Source organism: Leucoraja erinacea, chromosome 6 (assembly GCF_028641065.1).
Source record: "Leucoraja erinacea ecotype New England chromosome 6, Leri_hhj_1, whole genome shotgun sequence".
In the NCBI taxonomy this organism is placed as follows: Eukaryota; Metazoa; Chordata; class Chondrichthyes; order Rajiformes; family Rajidae; genus Leucoraja; species Leucoraja erinaceus.
Genome location: NC_073382.1, coordinates 59,383,366 through 59,405,461, shown reverse-complemented (window position 1 = coordinate 59,405,461; position 22,096 = coordinate 59,383,366). Strand labels below are relative to the sequence as shown.

General features: G+C 45.8%; 1 protein-coding gene across 1 annotated transcript; it reads left to right on the top strand.

Annotated features, from left to right (window-relative positions):
• The first annotated feature begins 497 nt into the window (after window positions 1-497).
• mrpl30 (mitochondrial ribosomal protein L30) lies at window positions 498-14,731 on the top strand. The gene is made up of 5 exons (XM_055637184.1): window positions 498-758; window positions 4,373-4,456; window positions 9,952-10,098; window positions 14,383-14,456; window positions 14,545-14,731. Exons 1-5 carry the CDS (start codon window positions 723-725, stop codon window positions 14,675-14,677), a joined length of 474 nt encoding a protein of 157 aa, XP_055493159.1. The 5' UTR covers window positions 498-722; the 3' UTR covers window positions 14,678-14,731.
• Window positions 14,732-22,096: the final 7,365 nt, after the last annotated feature.

Here is a 22,096-nt window from a genome sequence, read left to right as displayed (position 1 = left end):
GCCCAAAGATCTATAGGATCTTTGCCGATGCCTGTGACGTATATGAGGGCGGGGCCTATGTCGGAGTGACGCATCAGTAGGGGAGGGCGATGGTGGTGAGGGCGGGGTCTATGTCTGAGTGACGATTCTGTAGGGGAGGGGCCTATGGTGGTGAGGGCGGGGTCTAAGTCTGAGTGACGATTCCGTAGGGGAGGGGCCTATGGTGGTGAGGGCGGGGTCTGTGTGAGTGACGATTCCGTAGGGGAGGGGCCTATGGTGGTGAGGGCGGGGTCTATGTCTGAGTGACGATGGCGTGGGGGAGGGGCCTACGGTGGTGAGGGCGGGGTCTAAGTCTGAGTGACGATTCGTGTAGGGAGGGGCCTATGGTGGTGAGGGCGGGTCTAAGTCTGAGTGACGATGCCGTGGGGGAGGGGCCTATGGTGGTGAGGGCGGGGTCTAAGTCTGAGTGACGATGCCGTGGGGGAGGGGCCTATGGTGGTGAGGGCGGGGTCTATGTCTGAGTGACGATGCCGTGGGGGAGGGGCTCACTAGGCGCGTTAACGCCTGAGTGATGGAGGCCGGGCCGGGCCTGCGTTTGGTTTAGTCAGCTGCAGAGAGGGGTGATCGGCGTGTGTTGTGGGGAGCCGGCGCTACGTCCGGTATTGTGCCGTCCAAAAACCGAAATCGCGCCGCTGCGTTTCCCATTGAATCAGCGTTCGCTGGAGGATTATTGGCCTCAGGCGATGGCCGCGCTCTGCAGGAACATGAGCCGACTGAGGGTGAGTGCCGAGCTCACAATGTATTCGAGGTCGCTTCAAGTTGAGGGCTTTTCTTGCTGCTCGGAGGTTGTTCTCTGGGCCATGACATTATTCTCCTGCCGTTGTATTATATTCCGTATTTGAAAGGGGACGGTGTATATTAACGAAAATAGCTGACCTTGTAGCCAAGACGAGCGAGTGAAATGTGTTCAGTGGCGAAATCTCATCATTCCTGCAGCCTGACATTCACTCTCTGGCCGCATGGGTTGGCCCTGGTACCTGCTTTTTCCTCCTGTTGGAGATAAATTGGCTCCTGCAAATAATCTTTGAATAGCTTCTATTAGCTGTCTGCCCCGCTGAGTTACTCCAGCATTTTCTGTCTACCTGATAATTTCAAAATATTGTGCCGTTTCGTTGAAATTTATTTCAAGGCAATGTACAAAACATTGGCATTGCCTGTCTCCATGTTAGCTATTGGTTCCGCACCATGCTCCCCGATTGCATGATAATTGATGTTCATAAATTATAGGAGCAGAAATAGGCCCTTCGGCCCAAGTATACTCTGCCCTTCAATCAAGGCTGATGTCTTTCTCTCTCAATCACTTTCTCCTGCCTTCTCCCCATTACCCTTGACACCCCTACTCAAGAATCTCAATCTCTGCCTTAAAAATATCGATTGACCACCTCCACTGCCTACTGTTGCAATGAATCCACAGATTCACCACCCTCTAAATAAATTCCTCCTCTCATTTGTAAAGGTATGCCCTTTTAGTCTGAGGCTATGGCCTTTCTGCATCCTCTCTGCATCCATTCTATCCAGGCCTTTCACTATTCGGTAAGTTTCAATGAGGTCCCTCATTCTTCTAAACTCCAGCGAGTACAGGCCCATTGCTGCCAGATGCTCATCATATGTTAACCCAATCATCCCTGGGATAATTCTCGTAAACCTTTAGACACCCTCCAACGCCAGCACATCCTTTCACAGGTATGCGGCCCAAAACCACGCACTTATAAAGCCTCAGCATTGCATCCCTGTTTTTATATTCTAGTTCTCTCTGCTAGCATAGTATTTGCTTTCCTTACTACCGATTCGACTTGCAAATTAACGTTTTGGGAATCCTGCACCAGTATTCCCAAGTCCCTTTACACCTCTGATTTCTCAATTCTCTCCCATTTATAAAATAGTCTACGACTTTATTCCTAAAATGCACGACTCCACACTTTGCTATGATGTATTCCATCTGCCACTTCTTTGCCCACACTCCAAACCTGCCCAAGTCCTTCTGATGAGTCCCTGCTTTCTCTTCAATACCTGCCACCACCTAACTTTGTAGCATCTGCAAACTTGGCTACAAAGCTTTCAATCCCCTCATCCAAATCATTTAATATATAACGTGAAGAGTTGCAGACCCTGTGGAACTCTGCAAGTCACTGGCAGCCAACCAGAAAAAGCCCCCTTTATCTGTCTTCTGCCATCCAGCCAACCTGCTATCCATGCTAGTATCTTCCCTCTGGTACCATGGGCTCTCATCTTTAGCAGCCTCGCGTGTGGCACTTTATCAAAGGCGTTCAGAATATCCAGGTAAACCACATCCACTGACTGTACTTTGTCTTTCCTGCAATTTACTTCCTCAAATAATTCCAACAGGTTCGTCAGGCAAGATCTCCCTTTCACAAAACCATGCTGATTTTGGCCTATTTTATCATGAGCTCAGAAACCTCCATCTGGTCGAGGTGGCTTATCCGCCTTCAGACTTTTCAGTTTCCCAAGCAACTTCAAGTGCCTCTAGGTTATAAGCTTCACATACCTCTAGGTTATAAGCTCCCCCAGCTGTCCCTAGACCAACTCCGTCCAAGGACCCCAACAGTCCATTCAGATGAGGCAGAGGTTCGCTTGCACCTCCTCCAACCTCATTCACTGAATCTACTGTTATAGGGGTGGACTCCTATATATTGGCGAGACCAAGTGCAGACTGGGCGATTGTTTTGCTGAACACCTTTGCTCAGTCTTCCTGGGCCTATGCAATCTCCTTTAGTTCCCCTTCCATTCCCATACTGACCTTTCTGTCCTGGGCCTCCTCCATTGTCAGAGTGAGGTCAAACATAAATTGGAGGAACAGCACCTCATATTTTGCTTGGGCAACTTACGACAGATTGGCAGATAGGTGGACAATACTGACTATTCATGATCTAGTCCAAATGTCAAAAGAATGATTGAGGTGGTATAACAACATTTAAAAGGTATGGATGGGTACATGGCTAGGAAATGTTTAAAGGGATATGGGTTCAAGCACTGGCAAGTGGAACTAGCATAATTGGGCATTTGTGAAGCATGGACAAATTGTGCTAAAGGACAGTTTTCATGATGGATTCTTCATGGCAAGCTTGACAGAACACTGTGAATCAGAATAAAGGCAGTCCAGTTAGAATGAAAGGTAAACAGCTGCCACAGATACCAGCAGAAAAAAGGTTGAGATGGATGTGCATGGAAAAGATATTTGGACAGTTACATAGATAGCAAATGTTAAATGACAAATGGGTCAACCTTAGATGTGCACCATGGAGAGCATGGACAGATTGGGCCAAAATCCTGTTTCTGTATTGTATGACTAATCTTGTAACCAAACACTCGTCAGCTACAGGTCCATGCTGATTTTATTTGAACCCTGGCACCTCTGTTAATACAGACAAAATTACAAGAGTGCACTTGAAATCCCCCCTGGAAGTCTCCTTGAAAATGTGGTGTCTAGGCCACGTGAAGCGGCCAATCTACCTCATCGGGACTTCTGCAGCCAATCGGCAGGTCGAATTTTCTCCCAGCATGCCGGAGCTCTGGAACTCCGGCCCAGCCAAAACTAGCAGATCCATTCCCGGGTCGGACATCTGTATCTCGGCCCTTCAGCTGCCTAGGTGGATCTTTCCAGTGCCGTTCTACTCCTCTTAGCTCTGGAAAACACATAATCCAGGAAGGTTATTGAACCAAGGGAGCTGGAAAATCACTGGTGTACCTGAACTTCATTAGTTACGGTTCTTCTGTTCTATATTATGTAGAGGGGTTGCTGACTAATGATTCCAATGTTTGGCCCTTTCACATCTCATAATAGAGTGACATATGCTAGCGGACAGCTGGAGCTCAGCAACATAATTTCAGAGTAGCACTAAAGGTATCCCCCAGATTGTGAGAAAGGTCAGTTATGAGAGTGGTATTTGAGAATCAATAATTGGTCATTGCCATGCTGTACGTGTTGGGTGAGAAACATATCCAAGTTTGAAAGTCACTTCCCTCTTATACATTGCTAATTTTTCTGCAATCCTGGCTAGCCACCAGGTTGGATGAGATGTGAGATCAGGGCTACTGAAGTGAGTTGGGTGGTGTGGGTGTGTACTAATATTTCAAATGTTTAAATGGTTAAAATATACTGTTTATTATTACCCATCATCCATTTACAATAAAGGAGTGAAGGTCTTTTGTTAGTGCTTATCAACTTGTAAACCAATTGCTTTTGTGACTTGTTCCAGCCATAACTATATTTTTAGTTGGAATTTTCCATTGAACAGGAAGCGGATATTGAATTCAATTTGTTGCATGAAATAGATGAATTACTTTAAGATATGCTTCAATTTATTTTTTTCAGAATTTGTTGGAATCAAAAGCTGTTCTATCTTTGTGGCCCGAATTCGTAAGATCGAAGTTTACAAAAACACGTATTCCAGCAAAGGTGTGAGCTTAATTTCTAGCCCGACAGCCCTGTTCTACATTTTATTTGTCACCGACATGTTTTGTATTAGAGCCATATCTTAATTACAACAGTTTTGTGCCATCTGGTGTTTTAATTGCATAAGAGAAAAGGAAAAGTTTGATGTGGATAGAACTCAATTTAGAACATTGAGGTCAGGAAAGGTCATGGATAGATGGAAGTCATTGAAGCTGAAGTGCTGTTGAATCAAGATGGCGCCTGTCTGCGGCGACATGTTGCCAGCTGCACAACAGAAAATCATCAAATATAGTAGTTCTCAGCTTACCTGTATAAAAGAAACAGCAGAAACCAGTGATGCAACTGACAAGCTGCTAATGCATTTAAACACATTAGCGCTATTGCGATCTACTGGCAGCAACGGAACTGCTGATTGTAAGGGAAATCCCAATCTCGTGGGAATCCCTGACCTGGTGGCGGATCACAGGAACAGTAAGTACTGTACCTGAAAACACTGGGGAGGCATCCATGGTGTCCGGAAACGTGGCCGGCGGGCAGGACCTGAAGTCAGACTGATGCGCATGGGGACTACGACCCCCTCTCCCTACCAACCTACTAGCCAATGTACAGTTACTGGAAAATAAAGTGGAGGACTTAAGGTCAAGGCTGCTTTACCAAAGGGAGCTGAGGGAATGCTCTGTGTCCTGTTTCACAGAGACATGGCTCACCCCCTGGCTCCCCAGACTCGGCCGTACAGCCTGAAGGTTTCTCCATTCATTGTATGGACCATATGCAGGCATCTGGGAAAGGGAGAGGTGGGGGTGTCTGCCTCATGGTCAACTCTTCGTGGTGCTCAGTTCTGTCTAACTCCTGTTCTCCGCACCTGGAACATCTGGCGGTGAGGTGCTGTCCCTTCTACCTCCCGAGAGAATTCACCTCCATCATCCTGACCGCGGTCCACATCTTACCCCAAGCAGACGTATGTCTAACATTGGAGGAGCTGCACGCCGTGGTCAACAAGCACCAGACAGCGTACCCTGAAACATTTACCACCACAGTCTGGGACCATCAAGGATGCCTACCGCTCTATCCCTCACCCTCACTTTGGGAAAACTTGCCAATGCTTCTTCCTGCATACAGGCAGCAACTGAAGAACACACCCACAGAGGTGAGGACTGCACAGAGCGAGCCTGGGGAGGCAGAGGAACAACTACAGGACTGCTTGGTGTCGGTAGACTGGGCAATGTTCAAGGACTCGGCAACAGACCTGAATGAATACGTCACAATTGTTGCAGACTTCATAAGGAAATGTGGAGATGGATGAACCAGGAGATCTGCATTTTCCTGAGGACCAAATCCTGGGCATACTGGTCAGGGGACACTTAGAGGACAAGATAGGACCTTGACAAGGCCATCAAAAAAGCCAAAAGGGACATCCGCTCAAAGCTGAGAGGATGGAGTGGATGTTCGGCAACTGTGGCAGGGTTTGAATGCCATTGCCTCCTGCAAGGCGAAACCAGGTGGCAGCTCAAGCAGCAACGCAGCATCACTCCCTGACGAGCTCAAAGCATTCTACACACGCTTCGATACGGAGAACACTGATGTGCCTTCCCAAGCCCGCATACGCCCTGATGGTATTAGTCATTCACAGAGGCCGACGTCAGAAGATCCTTCAGGGGTGTGAACCCTCGGAAAGCGCCTGGACCTGATGGTATACATAGAAACATAGAAAATAGGTGCAGGAGTAGGCCATTCGGCCCTTCGAGCCTGCACCGCCATTCAATATGATCATGGCTGATCATCCAACTCAGTATCCTGTACCTGTCTTCTTTCCATACCCCCTGATACCTTTAGCCACAAGGGCCACATCTAACTCCCTCTTAAATATAACCAATGAATTGGCCTCAACTACCTTCTGTGGCAGAGAATTCCAGAGATTCACCACTCTCTGTGAAAAATGTTTTTCTCATTTTGGTCCTAAAAGATTTCCCCCTTATCCTTAAACTGTGATCCCTTGTTCTGGACTTCCCCAACATCGGGAACAATCTTCCTGCATCTAGCCTGTCCAACTCCTTAAGAATTTTGTAAGTTTCTATAAGATCCCCCCTCAATCTTCTAAATTCTAGCGAGTACAAGCCGAGTCTATCCAGTCTTTCTTCATATGAAAGTCCTGACATCCCCGGTTGAGTTCTCAAAACGTGTGCAGACCAACTGGCTGGGGGTTTTGCAGACATTTTCAATCTCTCACTAATGAGGTCTGAGGTTTGCACCTGCTTTAAGAGGGCATCAATAATAGTGGTGTCCAAGAAGAGTAAGGTGACATGCCTCAATGACTATTGACCAGCACTAACGTCTGGTGATGAAGTGCTTTGAGAGGTTGGTTATGATGGATATCAACTCCTACCTCAACAAGAATGTCGACCCGCTACAGTTTGCCTACCGTCACAACAGGTCAACGGAGGATGCGATCTCTGGCTCTCCACTCCGCACTGAACCACTTGGTCAATAAAAACACGTCAGGCTTTTGTTTATAGACTACAGCTCGGCGTTCAATACCATCATCCCCTCCAAGCTGGTTACCAAGCTCGTGGAAGTGGGTCTCTGTGCACCCCTCAGCAATTGGATCCTTGACTTCCTCATCCATAGACCATAGTATGTTTGAATTGGCAGAAATACTTCTTCCTCATTAACAATTAGTACAGGTGCACCTCAAGGATGCGTGCTCAGCCCCCTGCTCTACTCACTCTATACTCATGACTGTAGCCGGACATAGTGCGAACTCCATCGTCAAGTTTGCCATCGACACCACCGTTGTAGGACGAATTACTGATGGTGATGAGTCGGAGTATGGAAGTAAGATTGACCAATTGACCAAATGGTGCCAGCAATGAACTGATTGTGGATTTTGGAAGAGGAAGGATGAGGACCCACAATCCTGGTGGAGAGAGTCCAAAACTTCAAATTTCTGGGCGTGTATATTTCCACAAGATCTCTTTCTTGGACCCAGCACACTGATGCAATTATAAATATAGCACATTAACGCCCCTACTTCCTGAAAGAAGATTACGTAGATTCGATATGTCAGAGAGGATGCTCTTGAACTTCTACAGGTGTACAATAGAGAACATATTGACTTGTTGCATCATGGCCTAGTTTGGCAACTTGAACGTCCAGGAGCAGAAAAGACTGCAAAAGTTGTAAACACTGCCCAGTCCATCACCGGCTCTGACCTCCCCACCATCGAAGGGATTTATTGTAGTCGTTGTCTCAAAAGGCAGCCGGCATCATCAGAGACCCTCACCATCCTCGCCACACACTCATCTCACCATTGCAAAGTCAAGTCAAGAGAATTTATTGTCATGTGTCCCAGATAGAACAATGAAATTCTTGCTTGCTGCAGCACAACAGAGTATTTTAGGCATAAATACAGATCAGATCAGTGTGACCATATACCATAGAATATATATATATATGTATACACACATAAATACACAGATAACATGCAATAGGCTGTTATAGCTCATTGTTTGTAGTTGTGTTTAATAGTCTGATGGCTGCGGGGAAGAAGCTGTTCATGAACCTGGATGTACCAGATTTCAGGCTCCTGTACCTTCTACCTGATGGCAGTGGAGAGACGAGTGTGTGGCCAGGATGCTGTGGGTCCTTGATGATGCTGGCAGGCTTTTTGAGGCAGCGCCTGCGATAGATCCCCTCGATGGTGGGGAGGTCAGAGCTGATGATGGACTGGGCAGTTTTTTGTAGCCTTTTCCGCTCCTGGACGCTCAGGTTGCTGTACCAAGCCACGATGCAACCAGTCGGCATGCTCTCTACTGCCATCACGAAGAAGGTACAGGAGCCTGAAAACTAATGTCCAGGTTCAGGAACATCTTCCCTACAGCTATCAGGCTGTTAAACTAAGTGACTTCAAATAAGTTCTGAATGATGTGTGTATATATACACATATATACATACATATATACACACACACAAACACACATATATGTGTGTGTATATATATATGAATAAGAATTTCATTGTTCTAAGTGGGGCATATGACAATAAAACACTCTTGACTTGAAAATAAGCTATATCATGGTAAGGGAAACATTGAAAAGGATTGAGGCGAAGGGAAGAAGGCCAGAGAAAGTTATGTAAAAGAGGGAGAAATTAAATGATGAGAGATGGGGGAAAGAGGATGGATTCCTTCAGTAAAATTGTAAATACATTCTTCACTCCTAACTATTTATGGACAATTGCTCTACTTTCCATGTCATGCCCATCTTGACTACTCCATAAAATTACAGCTGTCTATTGCCTTACAATCTTTGTATGTTATAGCATCAAGATTGACATTATATCATACAATTGAGTGAGACAATGAGTATATTCGGATGAATAGCATTATATCTATGTATATAATAGTTATATGAATATATTTACTCTCCATGAAGCACCATGCAGACAGAAATTGGCAATTGGCAAAATATAATTACAAATTAAGTTCGGACAGATTTGTCAATGATAAATCGTGTTTGATTGCATTGGAGGGATTGAGAGGAGTGTATTTAATGTGATTTAACAAAAACATTTACAGCAAAAATTCAGATCATGGGATTAAAGTGAGAGTGATCCTTGCCTGTTGCATACCCACAAAGTAAGTGGAAATATTATCAAACTCAAAGAAAGTATTGTGTACTCCAGATGTTGGAATTTGGATATATTTATGACCTTGAATCGGGTATAGAGACATACCAGGAGACAAAGGTGTAGTGCATTATGAGAATAGTAATACATTTGAGGAGGACAAGGGTCAATTGGTGGTGGACAGTCACATAGCAAATGAATTGTTTAAGCTCTTGGTAGAAATGAAGTGAGACAATTAAAGATTTTTTTATTCAAATGTTTGGAAACTTGGGGATGTGTGGCATTCACACAAATCTTAAGGGAGATTGTTTAATGTATATAACATTTGTGCAATTTATTGAGAGATAATAAAACATCAAGAAAGTTGTGCTATATTGTTATAAAATTAAATTTGGGCCTCTTTTGAAATTCATTCTGGGCACTGCACTTTAAGAATGTGAGGCCTTGAGCCTTAATGGGGATTCAAAAATGTAGTTTTGTTTCATTGACTCAAACCCTTGGAGTACCTTTTTACTACTGATGTGGAGATTTTCTGGAATAGTATTGAAGAGAGGGGTTTCAATCATGTGGAAACTGGATAAACCTATCCTGTCTTATTTAGAGCAGAGAAGATGGGGAACTTGACATGTTTAAAATCATTAATGATTTTGATTATAAACATTTAACAGCCTCCATCCCTTCCTGAGGTTATTGTTGGCAACTAGTGGATAAATACCCAAGAGCAAGTATATGGTAAAGGAATATGTGAGTGGGATTAGGATGATTCAGAAGTCACAATTATTTGAGAATTCTCATTCAGCATCACTAGATCTGAATTTAGATCTGGTTAGGCAAGCCTGAATCTAATTTATCTACAATTTTTCCTCTGGTTGTAGATGTTTGAAGTGGATCCAGCAGATCATGAAAAATATAATGGTGATCCAAACCAACCACACCAACTGCACATCATTACCAGAATAAAATGCACCAGGCGGCGTCCCTATTGGGAAAAGAAAATTGTTCATGACCTTGGATTGGATAAGGTGAATTATATTTTGCACGTAGTCTCTTGTGTTTGCTCATTATACCATGGTCTGTGGTTCGTTAGAGAAGGAGGATTTTTGGATTAAATTTATAGCTATTTAATTGTTTTGGGATTTGTCTCTTACATAATCCAAATCCACTACTGTTTGATATTTACTTGCTGCATTCAACCTTTTTCCTCACAATGTGCTAAACGCCTTCCCGACCTTTCAACCCTACAATAAGACATTTCTACAATAATCCATCTGATGATACCGTTTGCTGGCACATTAGTAAGCACATATTGGTTCACTGGATGAATCAATTCAAAAAGTTACACTTTAGTGCTTTGTTCTGTTTCTTCAATATGCAGTTGATTATACTTTTACGCAAATAGACACTGCAGAACATGTAGAAAAGATTGCTACCTTCTTTGCAAGTTGAAAAGCCTAAATATACCCAATCACTCTCATAGGTCATGCCTTTGTATCGAGTCCACATCACAAGATTAGAAATTGTTCAACCAGAGCTGAACAAACTTCTCGGCATCTGCATACAATGGCATCTTGCACTTGTGTGTAGTGGTGGAAAGATTGGTGGAAACGGGGCCATGACAACGCTCTTTCCTTGACCCCAGGTCATGCCTGATTCTAATAGTTAGACCTATGGTTATTTCCTGCATCGTCTTCATTGTCCCATTCTTTTATTCTCGGTCATCAGACCAGTAAAACCTAGTTGAGCCAGTTAAAACCAGACTGCTCTATTATTTTTAATTTAACAGCATTTTGTTGGTTTTGTTACGTGCATTGGTTTAACAGTTTGAATCTTTGGGTCCTACACATTACTACTTAAGCTTTTCTAACGATATCCATGGCATACTTTTTGGCAGTTTCTCCTTGTGCACAATTGTGTAAACTTGATGCATTATGTTCGGAGTGCCATTATTCAGCCCACTTACACTTAGTTTGTTTATTCTTAAATTCATTGGAATAGCCCCCTTGGTTTTCCTTCAAATTAAACTACTTCAGATGGCTCTCGTAATTCCATTGCTGAAGAATTTGCCAATTTTCTAATAGACAATAGGTGCAGGAGTAGGTCATTCGGCTCTTTGAGCCAGCCCCGCCATTCAATGTGATCATGGCTGATCATCCTCAATCAGTACCCCGTTCCTGCCTTCTCCCCATATCCCCCGACTCCACTATCTTTAAGAGCCCTATCTAGCTCCCTCTTGGAAAGTATCCAGAGAACCAGCCTCCACCGCCCTCTGAGGCAGAGAATTCCACACTCACACTCTCTGTGTGGAAAAAGTGTTTCCTCATCTCCGTTCTAAATGGCTTACCCCTTATTCTTAAACATTGGCCCCTGGTTCTGGACTCCCCCCAACATCGGGAACATGTTTCCTGCCTCTAGCAAGTCCAAACCCTTAAATAATCTCATGTTTCAATGAGATATCCTCTCAACCTTCTAAACTCCAGAGTGTACAAGCCCAGCCGCTCCATTCTCTCAACAAATGACAGTCCCGCCATCCGAGGAATTAACGTTGTAAACCTACGCTGCACTCCCTCAATAGCAAGAATGTCCATCCTCAAATTAGGGGGCCAAAACTGCACACAATACTCCAGTTGTGGTCTCACTAGGGCTCTGTACAACTGCAGAAGGACCTCTTTGCTCTTATACTCAACTCCTCTGGTTATGAAGGCCGCCTGTTATGATTCTGTTATGATTCGCTTTCTTCACTGCCTGCTTACTTTCATTGACTGATGAACAAGGACCCCCAGATCCTGTTGTACTTCCCCTTTTCCCAACTTGACACCATTTAAATAATTGCCTTCCTGTTTTTGCAACTAAACTGGATAACCTCACATTTATCCGCATTAAACTGCATCTGCCCACTCACCTAACCTGTCCAAGTCGCCCTGCATTCTCATAGCATCCTCCTCACAGTTCAAGAGAGAGTCAAGAGTCAATTTAATTGTCATTTGGACCCCTGGAGGTCCAAACGAAATGCCGTTTCTGCAGCCATACAATACACACAAATAGACCCCAGACACAACATAATTACATTTAACATAAACATCCATCACATAACTGTGATGGAGGCCAAAAAAAACTTATCTCTCCACTGCACTCTCCTCCCCCCGATGTCAGAGTCAAAGTCATAGCCCCCGGCTGGCGATGGCGATTGTCCCGCGGCCATTGAAGCCACGCCGGGTGGTGCGAGGTCGCACACCGGGTCTTGGTGTTGGAACCCCCGGTGTGCGCTCGCAAAGTCCCGCGGCCGTTCCAGCCGCGCGGGGCAATGGTGTTAGGCCCCGCTCCAGGAGCTCTTCGACCCCGCAACTCGGGCGGGGGAAGTCGCCGTTGCAGGAGCCCCGAAAAGCGGTCTCTCTCCAGGGAGCCGCGGGCTCCCGGTTCCCGCCGTCCGCAGACCCGCAGTAGCAGCCTCCGACTCAGCAGCAGCAGCGCTCAGCAGCAGCAGCCGCTCCACCCGCTCCGGTCTCGGCCAGCTCCGCGACGGCGACGGTGAGTAGCACCAGAGTCCCCGGCTTCTTCCTGTTGGAGGCCGCTCCTCGTTGCGGCCTCAACGACACCTGAGACCCGACGAGAAAAGGTCGGGTCTCCAGTGCAGGGAGAGATTCAAAAGTTTCCCCCCCCCTCCCACCCCACCCCCATCCCCCACACACACACACCCCAACATAAAATAACAAAAACTACATAAAAACACAGACAAAAAACAATAAAAACGCGGACAGGCTGTAGAGGCCGCTGCTGGCCAGAGCCGCGCCGCCTACCGGACACTGCCACCCAGCTTTGTGTCATTTGCAAATTTGCTAATGTTACTTTGAATCCCTTCATCTAAATCATTGATGTATATTGTAAATAGCTGCGGTCCCAGCACCGAGCCTTGCAGTACCCCACTAATCACTTCCTGCCATTCTTGTTATCAAAACATTACCTCGGACTGATTCAGTCGCCTGAGTTACTCCAGCACTTTTGTGTTTCAGTGTGCCCCCTGTGAGAGGGAAGGGAACCCCACGGTGACCGAGGGGGAACAATGAAGCACAATATGCTGGTGGAACTCAGCCGCTGAATCAGTCTGAGGAAGGGTCCCAATGTCGCCCATCTGTGGTTTCCAGAGATCCTGACCCGCTGAATTACTCCAGCACTTTGTGTCCTTTTGTTGGGTGAAAAAGGGCTTGCTGGCGCATCTTGTGAGTCGAGAGGTCGGAACCAGGATTATAAACAGGCGGGGAGACAGTGCGAGCTGGGGCTAGGTCAGCAGCTCCATCCACTATATCCGACATCTGTTTTAAGGGGATCATTAAAAGAAACGTTTACCGTATTGTCTTTGTGATCGCTAGAAGAGAAGATTGAGAGCAGAACTAATTCTTTCATGATGTAGGGACACCACTGGATTATAGCCACTGGAAAGAGCACTCGCTGTCTATTTGGTTATGTTCTGGGTTTGATTTTTGTGCATGTGTACTTTCAGCATCATTACCAGCATTTCCTTTTCTGCTGAAATTTAATTAAATCTTTGTAGATCTTTGCTCAACTTTGACATGGCTATTTAATGCTAAAGTCCTTGCTCATGGTTATAATTCATCTTCTGCTTAACTAGCCTTGCAATCACCAACAGCAAGGTAAAAATTCATTTATAATGTGGAATTAGTGCGAGTGCTGTCGTTTCTGTCAAGAATTGAAACTTGTAAATCAGGAATAAATAGTAGAATTCAAGTTTGTAATCATAAATGAAACCATTTAGATTTCTGGAACATTATTGTTGCCCTAATTGCTACCGGAGGAAAACATACCTCAGTGGCAGGTCAGTTTGCTGCAGACTTTGACCTTACCTACTCAACATAGTGCAGTTTTTTTTTTGTGTCATGTTTGTGGACATTTAACAAGAAACTTACTAAAGATTGCGTACCTGCTAACCCAAAATGGTACAATGTTTTACATTTATAACATTTATAACCTAGGTCTGATAAACAACCTACCCTTCCCAGAAACAGATTATTTTTTAAATGCTTTTTCAATTTATCTAATGCTTGGCTGTTTTTATTGCTGTAAGACTTGCTATTAGATCTTGTAGATTAGATCTTGTACCTAATTCTAATTCGCCACTTGAATTTAGTTATTCATGCTAACGCATGCTACTACTGAGGTAATGTATGCAACTGGAAGTTCGTAGGCAGGCAAGTTTTGTGCAATCAAAGTTCCAAAAAGCATGAGAAATTTCTTGGATGTATTTCAACTGACTTGGTTATCTTATTTTTGTAAATTTTAAATTCTCTTACCAGGCACATCATCCACAGATCCATAAAAATGTTCCCTCAGTCAATAGTAAACTGAAAGTCATCAAGCATCTTATTAGGTATGTGCCTACAAACACGTTGAAATTTACTTTGTCATAAGTTTAAATTTGTACCAAAATGTAGTGATAATGTTTTGTGTATTTCCAGAGTGCAACCTCTGAAACTACCACAAGGGCTACCAACGGAGCAGGAACTAGCAGACACTTGCCTGAACAGCAGAGGGGAATTGATAATAAGACGACACCTTCAACCGCTGAAGCAAATTAGTCATGAATCTTAAATTGCTGCTTGTACGTGAAATAAATTTTAGTTGGTTTCTAAAAGAAAAGGAAAACAGACAGGTTTTCTCCACTGTACTAGTCCCCCCCCCCCCCCCCCCCCCCCCCTTTCATATTTGTGTTGTCTTAACACTGGTTTCTCAGTTTACATATTTCGGATTCCTTATGTCCCCTAATCATACTTTGTCCTCCATCAGTCTGAAGAAGGGTTTCGGCCCGAAACGTCGCCTATTTCCTTCGCTCCATAGATGCTGCTGCACCAGCTGAGTTTCTCCAGCAATTTTGTGTACCTTCGATCTTCCAGCATCTGCAGTTCCTTCTTGAATACTTTGTCCTCCACTTGGACACTGTTTCGTGACCATTGCAAGTGAGGTATTTAAGGATCTCCCGTTTGAGTACAGGAAATCAGTTAGATTTATATCTAACTAGACCAAGGGAGACCCGTTGGGTCCCATCCACTCAACACGCGGTTGCTGTGGGGGGGGCCCTGCAGTGTCACACACGCACACTATCCACTGCGGACGGCCGGCTCTGAGTGCGAAACGACTGCGGGAGGTGACAAAAACACTGCCCAGCAGGCTGTGCTTTGAAAACTGGCCGTGAGGAGCAGAGCCATTATGAAGTCATCAGCTCGTTAGCTTTAAAAAATAGCTCAGATTTGTGAACAATTTGAAGAAATAACTCAGATTTTCAGATGAGGCGATTTTTGAGATCATGAGGTAAACATCTATCGGAATATGTGAAAATGTCACCGTTAGCGCGTCGTGTTTTTGAGGATATGTGAATCGCAGACTAACATGACACACATACACAAATAAATACATCCACATCCAAGATCAGAGTTTTATAAGTATACTAGACCAAGTGCAGACCTGTTGGGTCTGTTCCCCCAACGTGTGGTTGTGGGGGGGGAGGCGGCATGTAGCGTCACACACTAACTACCCCCCCCCCCCCCCTCCCGCACTCGCGCTAATGGAGGGGAGGGAGGAGAGGAGAGGAGAGGGAGGGGGTGTGAGAGAGAGTGCCTTTTTACTTCAACCCAAACAAGCTATTTGCAGGCAGTGCTTTTTTACCTCTAACCATATTTTCATTTTCAAACCAAATTAAAGGTACTCAGTGCTGTAGACATTTGTCAGTGTCATTCAAAGTTCTGATTGAGGCACACCTCTTGCAGAGACTGATTGAGGCACACCACTTGCAGAGACTGATTGAGACACACCACTTCCTGGTTTTATAGTCGCTCTCCCTCCAGCAGGGGCAGCAGAGAGAATGGGGAATGTTGTAAAAACATTAATATCTCTGTCAATTTTCATCGACGGGAAAAATCCTCGGCACACACGCGGCAGAGGGGGGCTCTGAGCGAGGTGGCCAAAAATGACGGCCATAGGTGGCGGCGTACTCTCGGAAACCGCAGCACAGAAAGCCGAAACCGGTCAAGAACAGAGTTTTAGTAATATAGATAGATAAGTAGGGCAGAGTAAGACACCGATGGAAATTAGTGATAGTATGCGCAAGCGGTTAGAAGCACAACCACTCTCAAGCAAGATCCATAAAGAGAAACTGTTCCAAAGGGGAAACAGGCTGCAAATCTTAGCAGTCAACTCTTAAGAATAGCAGACATTGATAATGCATGCTTTCTGATACACCGACACCTCACCCGGCATCAAACTTGCAGTCAAAATGGCTGTAGTTTGTAATTTTCTGTGACTAGATGTGTGATGTATAGAAGACGTCTCAGGGCACTGGCCAGGTACCACCAATGCTGCCTCCACAAAGTACTTCAAAGCCACTGTCAAGATAAGTGTAGATGACATGTGCATGTACCTTTAATATAGTGACCTCACCACTAGTAACCACTCCCCATATCAGAAGTATAATTGCAACCTCCCCACCCATTGATCGCTCTCTAGCTCCTGTGACAGACCACGTACAGCTAGGGCAGTAACGTTTGTGTATTATCAATAAATAGTAGTAAAGACACAGTGTGTTGATGACTGGGCAGTGCATATTAAGAATATGATTTATTGGTTGGATAGTTCTACCCAACAGACAGAATGGATAAAAATGGAGAAGGAGGATTGCCATCCTTGTAATATAGGAACGATCCTCTTTTCCCCCAAAAAACTGAATAACACAATATATAAGAAGAACCCAATTATATATGGTACAATAAGAATTTGGAAACAAATAAAATTATCTTTAAAATTAAGAAATCTATCACTGTTAATGCCAATAGCGAACAACCCTTTATTTAAACCATCTCTTATTGATAAGACATATAACCAATGGGAAAGTCTCGGAATTAGAAGGATCGGGGATATGTACGAAATGGGAAACCTACTATCATTCCAACAACTACAATTAAAATTTAAATTGAAAAACAACCAATATTTTAAATATCTTCAGATTTGCGACTTTGTGAAAAAATATATACAAGGATATCAAAAAGTAACTCCTGACTTATTGGAAGAAGCAATGAATATTGAAGCTGACTCACAAAAATTAATATCCTATTTATATAATAGTATTCTAAATATAGACCTACCATCGACAGAGGTACTTAGAGAAGAGTGGGAACGGGAATTAATGATAAAAATTACGAAGGTTAAATGGGAAAAATACCTGATATATATTCACAAATGTTCAATTAATGTAAGACATAATCTAATTCAATTTAAAATTGTACATAGATTATATTATTCAAAAACAAGATTGAAAAAAATTTATCCAAATATATCCGCCACCTGTGATAAATGTCTAGCCCAAAAGGCAACTATAACACACTCCTTAGTTTCCTGCATAAAACTTTATAGATTTTGGAATTATATTTTTGAAATATTTACAAAATTATTTAAGACAAGAATGGAACCTAATACTGAAATGATTATATTTGGTGTAATGGAAGATGGGAATAAATTGAACACATCTCAAAATCTATTCCTTAACTATGGTTTAATAATAGCAAAAAAATTAATACTTAAATTTTGGAAGGGTACATCAATACCAACGCTTAAAATGTGGATTGCAAGTATGTTGGACACCGCTCATCTTGAGGAAATGCGATTCCTCCTAATGGATAAATCAGACCAATTCATAACGAGTTGGTCTCCATTCGTCGTTTTTTTGGAATCATATGGTGCAACACAATTGTAAAAAATAACTGTTTCAGGACTGGACGAGGGTTGGTCAAGGTTATAAATAATGATCTCCTTTTCTTTTTTATTTTATTTTCTTTTCACTATTTTCTCTCTCAACTTTCTTCATTTACTCGTTTTCTTTCTTCACACACTATATATTTCACATCTTTCTATCCTTTACTATCCAACTTCTTTTTCTTATTCTCATCTTTTTTCAATGTAACAAAGTTGTACATAAAATGTATTATGAAAATATATATTAGGCACTTTGGTACCATATGACTACTTACTTCTGATAAAATAAAAAAATAAAAAAAAGACAGTGTGTTGATGACTCCTCTTTACATGGTGTCACAATCGTACCTCTGCGCCTCCTGTTTGTCGGGTTTTATTTACTTTTGACCCAGTTCCCTATCCCTTGTTCTATCTCCTGTGCCATGGCTACCTCTTGCCGCAAGCCCGAGGTGCTTGTCTTCGACTCGGACATTGCCCATCGGTGGGGTGTCTTTAGACGCGATTTCCAGCACTACGTGTGAATCGCCCATCCTGCTGCCACCGCTGAAATGCGGGCTTCTCTGCTCCTCAACCTGGCTGGTCCCGATGCCCTGGAACGATCTGAGTCGTTTGTATATGGTGCAGGTGACGATGCTCAAGACCCGGTATGTCTTATGGCTAAGTTTACCGCGATGTGCGACATCCCCACTAACTGCATTTTAGAGCGTTTTAAAATGTTCAGCCGGCGTCAGATCCCTGGAGAATCAATCGACAACTATATCGCCGCGTTGCAACACATGGCCAGGCGTTGTCGCCTGGACGCTCTGACCCCCGATCAAGTGACCCGGGACATCCTAGTATATGGCCTTCTAGATGTGAAGCTAAGGGCTGAACTTCTGCGGAAGCCCGACCTGTCTCTGGACGAGGCTCTGCAGGCCTCCAACATAGCTGAGGCTGTCGCCTCCGCACTGTCGCCTGCTGATCATGAGATTAACTTTGCCAGTGCTGCTGGCCACCGGTGGAACGCTGGCCCACCACGGCAACGAGGTTCCCCTGCACCCAGGGGCGGCAGCCCACGACGTTGCCCCAACTGCAATTTTGCCTCCCATCAGTTTAATGTGTGCCCTGCTTTGGGCAAAACATGTAATTTTTGCAGGAAGTTAAACCATTTCTCTGCAGCCTGCCGCTCCCGTGGGAAGCCGGTTCCCGCTCTACGGAGAGTGTTAAACAACCTTGCTCAAGCTGATTGCGAGCTTGGTTCCCAGTACCAGCCAGACGACCTCCCTTTGTCTGATACCAGTTCATCCCAGGGTGAGACCAGCATTTTTTCACCTTTGGATGCACATGCCTTGATAACGGACCCTTCGGTTCGGGTTACTGTCAATGGTTCGACCTTCTCCGCAAAACTTGACACGGGGGCCGTGACAAATGTAATGTCAACAAGCCTTTTCAAAAAGATAAGAACTGATGAAATAGTGACTGTTGACAACTCCCGCCTGCACGCCTATGGGGAAGGCGTGCTCGTTCCTGTGCGAAAGGCAACCCTGCGCTGCAAGGTCCTGAAGGCCCCTCACTTTCTACCTGCTAGACTCGGACAAATTACCTTGCTGGGTGCCCAGGCGTGCCAAGACCTCAGATTGGTCTCCTTTCACCGTGATGTCCACCAGATCGCCACCCATACGCCACGTTGCCTATTCACGGCTGCAGCGCATGATGCTGCAGCTCCAGCGCTTCAGTTTTAAAATTGTGTATCGCAAGGGCAAGGACATGTTCGTGGCCGCCACGCTGTCCCGCGTGCCGCTATCGTCCACTGAACGCCACCCATACGAATCGTCTGACCTGATGGTGCTTAACGTTAACATTGTGCCTTCACCGTAGATGCAGTCCCTGGTCAAGCACACTGCCAAGGATCCTGCCCTGCAGCCTTGCCGACGTCATCCGGCAGGGATGGCCAGACCGACGTTCGTCCTTGCCGGCCAGTGCCGTGCCCTACTTCCTGGTCCGTGACGAGCTCGTCCTGCATGACGGCGTGGTGGTGAAAGGACACAAGGTGGTTGTGCCCGCGGCGCTGCGGGCGAGCCTCCAATCTGACAATGGCAGCCAGTTCACCAGTGCCGAGTTTCGGGGTTTCGCTGCCAGCTGGAACTTCCGACACTATACCAGCAGCCCAGAGTACCCGCAAAGCAACGGCCTGGTGGAGCGCGCTGTCCGCAGTGCTAAGGACTTGCTGGAGCATTGCAGACCGTCCGAATCCGACTTTTACCTGGCCCTCCTCAATCTTCGAAACATCTCCCGTAACCCTGCCTTGGGCTCGCCAGCACAGCACTTTCTCACCTCCATTGTCCGCCACACTGCCTGCCGCCCCACGTATGCCTCGGTCCCTTCCATCTCAGGTCTTCCAGCCCTGTTCTCCACCTGGCAGCCCTCGTTCCCCTGCCCGTTCACCTGCTGCGCCTGCATCCCCTCCTCTGACTCCGCCTACTTTCTCCTCCAGGGTCCCCGGTTCAGTCACCCGCTCCCGCTCTTCCTGCAGTGGGGTGAGATGGCGAGCTGCGTACCCGGTCCAGGCGGTTGGTTAAGCCGCCTGTCCGCTATGGTGAATTTGCTTAGCTGTTTACTCATCTGTTGTTTAACTGTTTGCTTACCTGCTCATAGCGCATGAGCCGTGGCCGCCCCGTCACTACTGTATTGATTTTGTTTCCAAGGGGAAGGATGTAGATGACATGTGCATGTACCTTTAAATATAGTGACCTCACCACTACTAACCACTCCCCATATCAGAAGTATAATTGCAACCTCCCCACCCATTGATCGCTCTCTAGCTCCTGTGACAGACCACATACAGCTAGGGCAGTAACGTTTGTGTATTATCAATAAATACAGGTGCACAACCTTTTATCCCAAAGCCTTGGGACCAGACACTTGTCGGATTTCGGACATTTTCGGATTTCCGAATGGAAGATCTTTAGCGTAGATTAGGTAGGTAGCGCGGGCGGCTTGAAAAGTCTGGAGCGGCTGCCTCCTCCCCGGAGACCAGGGAATCATTGTAAATCATTGCATAAATGTCAGTCAGTTAGTTTGGAGGGATTTTATGTGGTGGTGGTGGGACCACGAAGGGGGAAACTTTAATTCTTAGCCCCTACCTGGTCGGCGACATCTGCATCGCGGAGCTGGGGGCCTGTCCACCGCGGGCGGCGCCGTTTTAGAGCTACTTTCTCCCGGCAACTCTACCCACACTGGCTGCGAGGCGCCCACGTATGCCTCGGCCCGTGGGCCGGACGCCCCCCGCCCCAACTCTGCGAATGTTGGGAGAAGGCGGCCTCCGCGCCCTGGAGCTTACTACACGGCGACCCGGTAAGGCATTGCCCGCTTCCTGCTGGTATCCCAGCGCTGCAACGCCGCCGACTCCCAACATTTGCGGAGCTGGGGTGGGGGGCATCCGGCCGCGGGCGGCGCTGGATTTGGAGCGCCGAGCAGCCAGGGGTAGAGTTGCCGGGGGTCGGAGCTTAAACCGCCTGCCGCCCGCAGCCCCACCGGCCACAGCGCTTAGTGCACGGCGACCCGGTAAGGCATTGACCGCTCCCCGTCTCTCCGACCAGGTAGGGGACTAAGATTAAAGTTTACCCCTTCAACCCCCCCTTCACATAAAAGCCCTCCAAACTAACTGACTAACATTTAAGCAATGATTTAAAGATGTTTAAGTGTCTCCCCGGTCTCCGGGGAGGAGGCAGCCGCTACAGTAGTACAGACCTGGGTTGACCGTGGGTCGTTTCGGGTCAAGTTTGGCGCCAAACGCGAGCTTTGGTGTGCAGACGACATCCTGGAAAAAATGGCCGGTTTTCGGAGTTTTTTGGTTTCCAGAACACCGGATAAAAGGTTGTGCACCTGTAGTAGTAAAGACACAGTGTGTTGATGACTCCTCTTTACAATAAGTGAGCCAACAGTTGCGTCATTTATAAAATAAAACAGGGGCCGAATGCGGCATGTAACCCGAAATCATCCGGCCCGCAGGCGGATTACGTCTGGCCCGGTGAGTGCCCGCCCCAAGCGCGGCCGAGCTCTGGCTTACCGCATCCTGTGCAAAGCCGCCGGCATGGCCGCGTACCTTCTGTGAACACGTTTAAGAAGGAACTGCAGATGCTGAAAAAATCGAAGGTAAACAAAAAGGCTAGGGAAACTCAGCGGGTGAGACATGCAAGGATTGCATGAGGCTGCTTCACCCGCTGATTTTCTCTAGCATTTTTGTCTACCTCTGTGAACATGTGATTTGATGCCTGACATCTGGGGCGG

Excerpts from the sequence above, each read along its gene's own strand:
- mrpl30 (XM_055637184.1), top strand. The coding sequence starts at position 723 with ATGGCCGCGCTCTGCAGGAACATGAGCCGACTGAGG. Across the intron at positions 4,457-9,951 it reads AAACACGTATTCCAGCAAAG|ATGTTTGAAGTGGATCCAGC; the intron begins GTGTGAGCTTAA and ends CTCTGGTTGTAG. Across the intron at positions 14,457-14,544 it reads GTCATCAAGCATCTTATTAG|AGTGCAACCTCTGAAACTAC; the intron begins GTATGTGCCTAC and ends GTGTATTTCCAG.